Below are 12639 nucleotides of genomic sequence, written 5' to 3'. Positions count from 1 at the left end.
CTACCAGCCTTTTATCTAATTATTCTAATACATGTAATATGCCTAATCTCCAAACTTAACTGAAATGAAGTGTTTCGTTTATTAACTTCCGTGAGGGCCATCCATAGGTCATGGTGCAAGAGATTGCGGAGTAATGCGATACGTTTCACTCGTAACGGTTATCTTGAAGGTGGATTGCACATTTTAAAAACTTTCCAGCATCGCGACTGCAGTAGCTGTCCACATCGTCGCGCCCATTTAGATGCGTTTATTGAAATGTAAGAACCCGTCTTTCTTTAATATGACGTCAAGGCGAAGTATGTAATTCTGCGGTATTTGTTCGCATCAATTATGCCTACGGCGGAATTCTTGCCATTTGACAACGCTATTGGAGATATCACTTTGTTGAGTTGAGTTTCCGATGAATATTCAGCTGTCAATTTAGTTAGACAGTAGCAGGCGTGTTCGTCGAATTATAGCTGTTCATTCATGGGAGTAATAAATTATTATTCAGGAATAGCGTTCCATTTAATATAATAATGTGTAGGCCTATTGTTACTGAAACAATGAAACGAATAGGTCGCCTGAATTATTGGTTCGTGTTGATAATGTTTGTGACGACAGCAGATTCAGGTAAGGCCGTTTCGTATTTGCAGTTTGGGAAATACATCGTCTATTCACAGCATTTATTATGTACAAAATTGTAATTTTCATGTGAGGGGGATGGGAGTTCATTAGCCATCTATTACAGATTTACAGCCGCCAAATTTTAATGAAATTCTGAGCGATGAGGTGACAGCTTGTGTCGGACGCCTCACATATAGTAATAAAATTAGTTTCCATAAGCATGCCACAGTCGCTTATTTATGATTGATATGAGAGAACAAGAAGAGCTGGGGTTAGATAAAAGTTACAGATTATATTACGTATATTTCCGTTCACTATAGCTACATTAGGCTTACCATATTTTGGAAATCTAAACAGAGGACACTTTTTCAGAAATTTGAGACTTACAAAACCGGAGAAGAATTCTCAAAAACCGGTGAATTTTTCCCACTTTATGATCGGTTGACTAAAAAACAAGGTCATCTTTCCGCCCAGAGTTAAAATAACCGTTTTTCACTCCGAAATACCCGCCGAAGCCTCACTTATGTGCTAATTTACGGCATATCACTCGCAATTTGCTCTAAATCTGACCTAAATTTTCAAAAAAGAGGACAAACGGGCGTCCCCCGAGGACACTTTCAAAAAAGTCAAAAAAGAGGACAAATCCTCTTAAAAGAGGACATATGGTAACCCTAAGCTACATCCGTATCGAGTGGACGCGCAGTTCAATGCACCATCATTGCAGTAAATGGTATAGTCACCCAGGGTTTCTCGTACAGGACCTATGCCTTATAAATAGCGCTGTCGTGACCATAAATCCAAACAGAAATCATAGTATCCCGTGATTATAAAGTGATGAAAGAGGCGTGGCGAATGTCGTTCGCTGTCATGTTCAGGGCATTTAAAATGTATCGTTTCTGAAGTACTCTGCTTTGCATACCACAGCGCGGGTTCTACCACGACCGATTCTATCAATCGATGAAGTGACACCATACTCAATCACGCTGATATGGACCATGCCACCCAATGAACTGTATGATGAATTCGTGGTTGAGGTAATATGTCAGCTTTCAATCTCCGGGCCTTCGCTATCACTTCGAAATTGCGCATTCGCTGATGATATCTCTTACTTTTGTAGTGAGAACGGTCTGGTCATTTCAGTTCCTACTAGTTATGAATGTAATAAGTCAAAAGTTACTAAACAACAGCATGACATAGATCATTATCAAGCTACTCATTGGACTCAATGCCATACTTACTAAGAGGCTCATTTTAGATTTTATGAAGCGCTATATGCTACCTAATATAGCCCACTCTTCTGGAATGTTCGATGGCAAATTTCCATTCGATGCATTCTACAATGGTCATATAGGTTGAGTCGTATTTCGCATGAGATATTTACCAATAGGTCTGTCCTTTTACGAGATATATGCCAGACATTCGGAGATTCCACAGCCTGACAAACTTCATGGTAATCATCATTTTCACCCGACAGATGATACCCGAGGAGGGCAATGTCGAAGACTACAGCTTGAGAGACATGAGGCGAAAATTTACTGATCTGACACCGGGCACTCTTTACACGTTTACTGTCAGGATGGTCCGAGGCGAATCTTTCAGCGAGCCAGCTACTATCAGACAAGACACACGTGAGATTGAGTGCTAAAACTATTGTCAATCTTTTATAGTCACTCCTGGAAAATACATAGCAATGGAATCTAACGGGCATTTCCCTAATATCACGGTAATTGCGCATTAACATAGCTAATGCCAAGTCATCCGTCGCTTTATGGGCCACTCGTCGGCCGGAAATCATTAAACCTGGAATCTTTGAAATGTATTTAATTGGAACTGCCACCGATGTAAAGAGCTGATTTCTCCCCTTCTCTTTCAAGGGCCCCTGATACCAAATGGTCTGACCTTGAGGACGTTCGACACGCTGGTCTTGACTATGGAAAGTCCCTACTTTGGTGACACCGAATTTACAGTGGAAACCCACGGGGTAGAAGCGAGCTGGGATTCACCCAATGATGGAGTATCAGAATGTTACCATACCGAGATTAGTGATGAGGACGGACTCACTGCGACTCCAGGAGAAGATGGGGAAGTAATATCGAATATAACGTGGTTCACTGAGTATCGGCTGATTGTTATTGATATTGTCAGGTTGCTAGAGGCGCCGAGCTTCGCCAATTTATTAACTTAACGCCGGGCAGGACATACACGGTCACAGTATATGCGACTACATGCGGACAAGGTCATCTTGGTGAATTAAGGTTGGTGATTCCTGCAGAATAGACTGCAAGTGTGTACATACATAATACAGATTACGCCACTCCATATGGACGTGTGAAAGATCATATAGTTTGTTACTTCGTTGTTTCGATTTCATACACCTTGTCAGACAATCCCCCCTGCGGTTACATTGCAACTGCGTCGCACATAAGCATTAATTTGTTTGAGCATGTCAGCGTTGCATTTTCTGTAGCCCCTATATGATCCTATAATGCTCATGTTTGAAGATAGGGATAATCGGTATAAATACATAAAGATAACAGAAACAGTGTGGGATAAGTGAGCATTCCATTCCGACCTAACGTGGCCCGGTAAAACATTGAATAACGCTCAGAATTGTTCGATATCAAAGAGAGTCGAACCGCTTACAGCAGTGGTTCCCAACCTGTGGTACGCGTACCACTAGTGGTACGCGAAGGTCTTCCAGGTGGTACGCGAGTAGATTCTGTTTTTTTTTCGACCAAAGGGAGTTACTAGTAGCCTACATGTGAGATTGATTTTGAGTTTTTTGAAGCCATCGTTTCACGTTATTCCGCATCAGCTGCTAATTTTTCCTTATACGTGGGAATGCGAGCAAGGATTTTCATCCCCGATGACTATCAAGTCGAAGAAATGAAACCGACTTGTTGCGCCCATATATTACTTTCGATGCGCTGTAAGCAAACGTATACCACGTATCGACAAGCTAGTGGAAAAGAAACAAATGCAGCCATCGCATTAAATAAATTGACTTTTGAATGTGTGTTGTTATTTCATTATGTTGTTCTTCTTGTGACTAGTGGTGAAAAAACAATTCCATACATCCCATCAACCCTGGGTGATAATGCCTAGTTCAGGGGTGTCAAACTCAAATTGCATCGTGGGCCGGATCGAAGTCATGAACTCGCTCGCGGGTCGGACCAGTCAACGGAATCCAAAATGTTGCCTCGTGCCATTGCTTCTCGCTGGAATACTTTATTATCAAGCATATATAGATAACACACGGATCGTAGGGGTGTCATTCTAGCTAGTCGCAACACCATTATTTGCGAGCAATGAAATTGGCGAAAATACGATGTTTGTTCGGTTGAATACAATGGCATTACCGGCGATACAAGTAGACATATTTCAGTGTTCTCGGGGTGGCCAACCTAAGACCGTAAGAGGGAATTTGTGCGACCGTAGACACGCAATTCAATTAGTATGTGTTGGCGGCCGTCGACATGCAATTCGAATTTACGAATTGACTCCCGATTTCTTGAAAAATTTTAATTAATCTTAAATTTTTTTCGCGCTGCGCGCGATTCAATGCGACTACATTTTTCGATTTGAGAGCCCCACAATAAAGATGCGAACATCAATGGAAAATGATGCGCCTCACATGGAATTATCAGCTCGGAATCGTGTGCTCCTCACTATACTAACAATCCTGATAGGTCAAAAAATAAAAGCTTGCTACAGAGTGACTAATACCAATTGGCCCACCCGAAGATGCATCATAATTTATGACGACTATGAGCAGTGAGCACTTCCTTCCTTAACATTACCAGTGACCACTCGCGATTTTGGTGCGCATAGTAAGCCTACCATGAAATAGATTAGTCCGGAGTTTACCAGAAATGGATAAAGACACTTTTAACCTGGGCATTTGGCGTCCAGCTCGCTCATTACGACTATGCCCTGGAATGCGGCCGTAGGCTACACGAGTAATCGAAATGTGAATGGCAAAAAGGTTGGCCATCCCTGCTTTAGTCATAATCAGGCGTTATCCCTGCGCATGCGTTGTGGTGAATACAAGATATTTAACTGTCAACGCGGACTTTGTACTTTGGTTTATTACTGTGGTTGTGATGGATAATATCATCTTTTTTCAATGTACTCAGAATTGCTATGCGGGCCGGAAAAAATCGTCTGGCGGGCCGGATCCGGCCCACGGGCCGTATGTTTGAAATCTCTGGCCTAGTTTAATAAAATTTGTTAATACACCTCGCATAGGTCAAATACGTGAGTATGACGTCATAAATGGTGGAAACGCGCGTAACTTATATAGGTGGTACGCGAGCACTGCATAAAACCTCAAAATGGTACGTGGGTGGAAAAAGGTTGGGAATCACTGGCTTACAGGATACTGAGTTTCATATAAACGACGAAGAGTGTACACTGTACAGAGAAAAGCAAATTGTGGGAATTGCAGTTGAAACCATGCCGTGACGTTGTTGATACGCCGCTACTGAGAAGTGAGCATTCCTGACATTAGAATGCCAAGATCCATAATTTGGTGGCGGCAAAGTTGCCTTTCGTCCTCTGCATGGCTCCGCCGGTTTGTAGAAAGCCCGAACATTACCGAGCATGAAGTTGACATCGTTCTCAGCAAACCTTTCCTCTCCATCCGTAGTCATGTCGATTGATTTCTCGCTCAATCTTATCCGTCACCGCAAAACCAATTGTTATATTCCGTAGGAGCGACGGGATATCGAAAGATATATTCCTACCGCCCAGCGCCCCGCCTGAGGTTTTGTTCGAAGAGGAAACCAATTCCGTAGAGCTGACGTGGGGAACTCCCGAAGGGGAGTACGATGACTTTGAGGTAATTGCAATCGGCTTCACATATAGATTCTGTATAATAATAATAATAATAATAATATTATTGTTATATACACAACTGTACCGTTTATTGCCTATCAAGCCAGAGGCGGTCCAAATAGTCATGGTTGGTACTCAAGTACAAGTATAAGTAGCGATTTCCAAGGCATATCAAACCTAAAGCAAGTTGAAGTAGAAAATGAAATGTCTGGGAACTACTCAAGTGATTAGTTTTGAAAGGTACATATGGTCGAAAGGCGCATTGGCAACTATGCTCTGGAAATTGCAGGGGGCTTTTCCACGACTACTTACGCTAAGAATGGTTGCCATTTTGGAAAATAAGTTCAGTTACCGTGGTTGTTGGTATCAAAATTTCATTCATAAAGGTGATGCAAACATTCCCAAAACTATTTTTCACTTCACAAAATGCAAATTCCAAAAAGTATGTCGTTTTTTACTGAAAATTGCATAAGTGGAAGTGGGCCTAATCTAAAAATACAACCACTTGAGTGCAAGTATAGGCAAAACCTACTTGAGAACTCCGAAAAGTAGAACTACTTTGTTACTGGTCACCTCTGATCAAAGCCTCGTACACCTCGACGATAACTTTCATTCCTGCTGTCTTGGGTAATATTTCGAGAAGGCTACGTTTTCGTTGGTATTTGCAGCCGACTTGTAGCGCGTTACACCCTCTCGTTGGACTTTGGAATGTACTGCAGGCAGTGAAGTAAAAATGATGAGGATTTAGTTCTAATATACGATATCAAAGCCATATAGGCCTACTCGTCGGGACATTTTATGTCGTATGACCTGTGACCAATTATTTAATGGGATTAGCCTTTCTCTCATATGCGTCTTACATTATTTCCTTGTCCAGTCAAGCAAGGGTACCAAATCTGTTTCAGATCGTTACGGAGAGCACGATTATCGTGGGGGAAGAGACCGATCGAACCAGACTAGGACGCAACATATCGGGATTGACGCCGTGCACAGAGTACGAGTTCGAAATATATTCGCTGTTGGACGGTGTCAGAAGTGAATCTCCGGCAAGTGTCACCGTTCTGACAAGTGCGCAGTTTGATTTGATCGATGATTTTTGCGTTACGCTGTGACGCGGTTTATTCATTTTCAGAACCGCTCAACGATGTGATCGTGTCAGTGTCATCCTTCACCCACACCTCGATAACTTTCTCCTTACGGAGTCCGTCAGGCGCCGACGCGCAGTACGAATTGCGGCTGAATCCTTCGGGAAGAATTGTCAGAACGGATGGTAAGACCCAACAAGGTGTGATTGTACATTGTATAAGTAGGTGGTATAGGTGCTGAAGTATGTATTGTAAGGATTTTCCACATTCTCGCCACAGGGTAGGGGGGAAATCGAACAAGCTAGTATTCCTGGTACGAATTTCGTCGTTCGCACCCATAATAGTGAGTGGTAGCGAGGTATCTACACAGATACATTGGTTCCACATGTCAAGCGTGTCTTAGTATATAGGTTGTGTTTATGAGCACCACCCTTTGATGTGGTAATTTGTAATAATCCGTTCTTTTGCTAACCGTAAAATACCAGTAAAATGGAGAATGATTAACTTAGTAATCTGCAATGGAAGGTTGATGTTGCAATCAAGTCGAATATACATATGACCGTCATCAGTTCTTTACTATTAAATTAGCCAGCGTATAATCAGCACCCTAAAGTTTAAGTTAATAATACAAAACCGGAAACTTTATGGGCTTTTTGAGATGTGGAAACTTAACGGGTCAGTCGGATATGATTTGTGGAATATAAAAACTTGTATTCAGGATCAAGCGTCACATTTGACGGTTTGACGCCCGGTCTGAAGTATAGCGTAACGACCACCACGAGCTGCCCGCAAAACGAAGAAGTAAAGAGCACAACAACCACTACAATCGAACAGACAACGAGTGAGTACCAGAGGCAGTAGAGAGGAGATGCATTACGACCATTGCGCGCAATTACAGAACCGGCACTGCCGGAGATTACGGCCGCGTGCAGTTATGTCGGATTAAACGACTCACACTCCCCACTGTATGAAAGTGTGCCTTGGAATCCGGCTGAATATTCTCGTGTCACCTTATCGTGGCCTCTTCCCACCACTGGCTTATGGGAAAATTTTGTTGTGGATTATTCTCCGCACGTCTTCGAGGAAGGCCCAGCTTATCCGAAAGGGCCTTTGGTGCTGCCTGCCGACGCGACCTCGGCAACGGTAATGAGTTACTGATGTTGAATCGTATCCGAAATGTAAAGCTTTAGCCTTTTACAGGTTAACATCCCGGCGATCGGGCGCGTCATATCGGTATCTGTTCGAACTCGGAGCAACAATGTTCTCAGCGAGCCTGTGATTGTGCCAGCCTATTGCGGTGGTGAGTAACGTAACTGTGGTGTTTTGATTATCCTATAAAGCAGGTTGGTGTGACAGACAAATATGCCTCCACTATAATTTATGTAATTATGTATGTGCGAAATGGTCATAGTAGTCATCGCAGATACTCAAACAGAAGTAGAAGTACAATGCATATTTCTAATTAATTACAAGTAGGCTATAGTGATTTCCGAGACACGTGATAAACTAGCCTACTTCAGGCGGAAGTAGAAAACGAAGACCTGGAAAGTACTTAAGGATGAGTAGTTTCAAAAATTAGCTTCGATCGAGCAGTCACATACTTTTAGAAATCGATCGAAGGGGAATGGACCTTACTAATTACAATCTGCGTCTTCGCGACTAACGCAAAATGACTAATGGCGATACACGTTACTGCGATTTTCGGAAATATATTCACTATTCAGTTAGCATCATACGGAGCTATGTCTTCATGATAATTTCACTCCCATACCAAAACCCCTTTCTACTTTAACATTACACATTAACAGAATATGTGGTTCTGCGTGAAAAAAATGTTCACGTAGTATAGTGGCAGTAATCTGGACAAATAAAAGCCCTTGAATTAGCGCAGGTATAGGCAAAACGTACTTGATTACCTCGAAGAAGTAGAGGTACTACGTTACTGACTATATTTGTGTATGTGAAATATGTAAAATGTATAGATTATTGAAGCGCTTACATACAATTTATGTATATGTATCATATACGATTAGCCAATCGGCAGTTATGAAACTGAAATTCACATTTAATATGCGTGAAGTGTCGGAATAATTAACATGACGCGACACCAGCGAAAACCATTTTGCGAGTCCTATTTATAGCCGGAGGTGATGAGTAACAGGGCCTTAACAGGGCATATCGTCATTAGGGCTGGGCAAAATCGAGTACCTGTGTGATTCGATTCTGAATCACGTAAATAGCTTCGAGTCGAGTCGAGTAATCGAGTATCACTTATTATGACGTCACGACAGAATGTACTATGTCGAAGTTCAAATATGTACTTTTTATGCCACTACAAAGAACATAATGACTGTTATCCATCACATTAAAGATACTTTAGTGTTTTTTCGACCATACCGATTTCATTGCACTTCTTGATAATGTTGTGAGATGATCATGACTTCGAGAATGTGTAATTTCCAGTAACGTTCGTAGCTTCATACTGTGTCCGGTATGCTGCGACACGGCCAATCAAGGTTTCAAGGCCTCCTCAGTGGAAAATAGTATCAACTCTATAATTCTCGTTAGTAAATTAACTTTCAGTTACGAGGAGCGTATATTTTAAATACTCGAAAAATTAGTATTTTACTACTCGACTCGAATCATTAGAATTAATACTCGATTCAGATTCGAGTACTCGAATCATTGTGCCCAGCCCTAATCGTCATATCCAGTAAAAGATCTTAGGAGAAATTATTTAACAGTCTGATAAAAGTATCATACAAAAAGCTCATTCCTATTCCCCCTCATGGGTCACATAAAATGTGGTTAGGTCTTGGGTTTAGCACCTCTACCGATGGAATGATCCTGATGTGTTTATTGTGCTGATATATACGCGATTTCTAATTTGAATGATGTTGTAATAGCGTCATACTAAAATATCTATCGATGTCTTTAATGCACCTGGCGATATTTTGATTGCATATGGCTGGATTAGAGCTTCCGTTTTGAATATACGATCTGATCTGTGATCAAACATTAAGGTAGCCTATATGCGCGCCTGAGAGGATGCTATCCTAAAATGTTGCTGCAATGTTACAGTACTTAATAAATCTTCTCGAACGCCGCAACATGACGTGTTATTCGGCACACCGCTTTATTTTGCACATATAAAGGCAATTTTCAACCGCCGCCCTGACACAATCAACCGTCATTATGATTGAATATCATTTCTTCTTCGGTCAGGTCATTGCCGCCTTAACTCTGACTTATTCAAGATTGGGTGGGCCGACTCCTCTTTGTGTTCCTTATGCTGCGTCCCGGACACTGTTTCGCATTTACTAATGAGATGTCGTAAACTTGAATTTCATCGCCGCTTTTTGATTGATCATTGTGCCAATGAAAACGTTGCTTTCTCTGTACAAAATCTTTTGAGCCTCCATTGCCTAACTATACCAGTTATAGAATTTATTCTCTCCTGCGAATTATTTCTCTACATATATCTATTGGTTTTCTCCGATCGCTTCATTGAATGTATACTGACCGTGGCGCAAATAACCATCATAGTTTGAAAGCGCCACTTTTTTTCCATAATAATCATAATTATATTCTTCTCAAACGCCGCAACAGGACGTGTTATTCGGCACACCGCTTTATTTTGCACGTGTATAGGCGATTTGTGATTATTGGTGACCCAAACGGAGATGCCTAAACAGAATATATAGGTTGCCCGACATTTCAGCACGCGACACAATGAATGCCCAAATGCCCTCCTTTTTGTAAATCCGTCCTCCTTTATAGCTTTCACTGCTAGAAAACGCCATAAATGCCGTCAAATGTTTACGAGTGGGTCATTTGAAAGTAGGACTGGCAAGTTGACCTTTTTTTAGTCAACACCACGCAAAAGTCGAGTCGGAAAGATAACTTGTTTTAGTCAACACAACAAGATTTCTAGTACAAATTTTAGAATCAGCAGTAATCTGACTGTTATGATTTGTAAAGAGTAGTGTCCTCCTTTCCCGATTCCGAAATATAGTAACCCCACCATAGGGGCATGGAGAAACTGGAGCGTGTGACTGGGGATATGTCCAAGAAACTTCTGTATCACACCCTATAAGGATGATAAATCATGGCTAACTATATTGTACTTACAGACAGAAATGGTGAATCAGTACTGCGTTGTCGGAGTTTCGTGCAATACTGGAAAATCATTATCACGCCCATCGAAGACAATCAGTTGCGCATCACAATTCCAGATTTCTCAATGTATGTCAAAAAGGGTTGATGACATCATCAGGAAATTTATATATAACAAGTGTAATCACTTGTTGCAGACACAATGCAACGATACATGTCCGCCGAGCCGTGTCGGTGTACACCACAAACGAATTCGTTATAGCAAACCCGTGCGAGAGCGATATGAATGCAAAGATCATCGTGTACCCGCGATGTCCCGACTCTCTTCCGCACTGTCCGACTATAATAAGACCACTTTGCCGTAAGTTTCAGCGTGTTCCATGTTGTCCCGACCAACTCAACAGTAAATATCATCTGCTTCCTAACTTACAGCTCGCCGTGTCGACGGACGCAGAGTCGAAGGCACCGCTTGCTGTCACAACAAGTTATACAGCACTGATGTAAGTATACAGTCCGCAGTGACTGTTGATTTGATTTGATTTAATGTGTATTCTGCACTGTCATTCAGAACCAAATATGCTGTCACAATCGACTTTTGAAAAAGAGCGATAGAGAAAGCGAAGAGTGCTGCCTCACAAGATGGTACGATAGCAAGAGTCAAAAATGCTGCCGGAACGGGAATACTCCCGCTAGTGATGAGGAATGTTGAAAAGGACGAAAAGGGATGCCAACAAATTAATATGTATACAATCATGTCGCCACGAAAGATTGGCAAAAGAAAATATATTGTCGTCGTGCCTACTGTGGAATGCCGGTGAAATAACCAGCTTGTTTCTCGATAGACCTGTAATTATCCACCAGGGTTGCCATACCGTCCTTATTTATAAGATTTGTCCTTACGGTATTTTGAATGACAATGTATTATAAAACTACATTGTCCGTATCAAGGACTTATGTCCTGATTTGTCATTTGCTCAATGCTCACCACAGGTCAGAATAGCTATATGGGCGGATAAGAACACCAATACAATAATTACACTCAACTGGTAATGAGGCTGTGAAAATTTCGCGGCGAGGCTACTCCGAATTATTGGCTCTCCTTAATTGATCAATGATCATGTCTACGGCAACCCTGCATACAGTGGTATTTTATTGTTGTCGTTGTTTTGGTATTCATGGTGTTTCGTCTACTATGGTCATTTACACTATGTCGTTATTCTTGTTATGATATATGATATGCGGACGTATAGCATTGGACTTGACCGATCAAGCTCGTGGTTTGTGCACGATTTCCATGAATAAGATGAAGCCTTGTCGAGTGTTATCATCGACATGCTGAAGTAAATACAAAGCAAGATACAAATATGTAATATCTGGAATTCCAAAGATGCTCCGCTATTTATAATTCAAGATAGCCGCATTAAATTTTCAAAGTAAGACACGGTCAATACAAGATGCAGCGACATTTCTTCTGCAAAGTTGCTGGCCATCACGGAGTATAATGTGACTGAACATGAGTATACGCTATCTAAACACTTCCTGATGTGCGCTAGCCTGATAATGTTGCAGCATATCGTGATATGCTAAGCAGTATTAAATTAACTCTTAAATGAACACAGCAGTATCAAGAATACCTAGCATGGTGGCCGTCCTTATCGCAGAAATGTTATATAGCAGGCGTAATTGATACTGAGATGAGGTAGCGAAATATTGAGGTAAATGAGCACGGAAATATGATATCTCATTCGAGATTCGGACGGAATACTATAGGCAGGGTTGTGTTCAAAACAAAAATCAATTAAAACAAACATATTTAAAACATGGCCCTTGTTTAAAACATGTTTTTATTGTTTTGTTTTTTTCGAAGTCATGACGTCACGCATATTCGACTGTGGCGTCATAGTGGATTGATATTACCAATTGAAGATATAGGGTAAATATAACTCCTTTGACGAAATAGGCTTCCAACCACTGTCATATAGATAACAAAGGTAAA

At 41.4% G+C, this 12639-nt stretch overlaps 1 protein-coding gene across 1 annotated transcript; it reads left to right on the top strand.

The window, feature by feature from the left end:
• Window positions 1-453: 453 nt before the first annotated feature.
• On the top strand, window positions 454-12013 carry LOC145439093 (fibronectin-like). The gene is made up of 15 exons (XM_080316575.1): window positions 454-612; window positions 1531-1640; window positions 2081-2234; window positions 2481-2692; window positions 2752-2861; window positions 5320-5446; window positions 6348-6510; window positions 6575-6712; window positions 7246-7368; window positions 7426-7670; window positions 7728-7827; window positions 10661-10772; window positions 10841-11004; window positions 11076-11143; window positions 11212-12013. Exons 1-15 carry the CDS (start codon window positions 519-521, stop codon window positions 11350-11352), a joined length of 2061 nt encoding a protein of 686 aa, XP_080172701.1. The 5' UTR covers window positions 454-518; the 3' UTR covers window positions 11353-12013.
• Window positions 12014-12639: the final 626 nt, after the last annotated feature.

The sequence above is a fragment of the Botryllus schlosseri genome, chromosome 5 (genome assembly GCF_051294905.1).
Source record: "Botryllus schlosseri isolate E-star chromosome 5, Bs_hap1, whole genome shotgun sequence".
NCBI classification, from domain to species: Eukaryota; Metazoa; Chordata; class Ascidiacea; order Stolidobranchia; family Styelidae; genus Botryllus; species Botryllus schlosseri.
The sequence above is the reverse complement of the archived record's forward strand: the minus strand, read 5'-3'. Positions and strand labels throughout refer to the sequence as shown.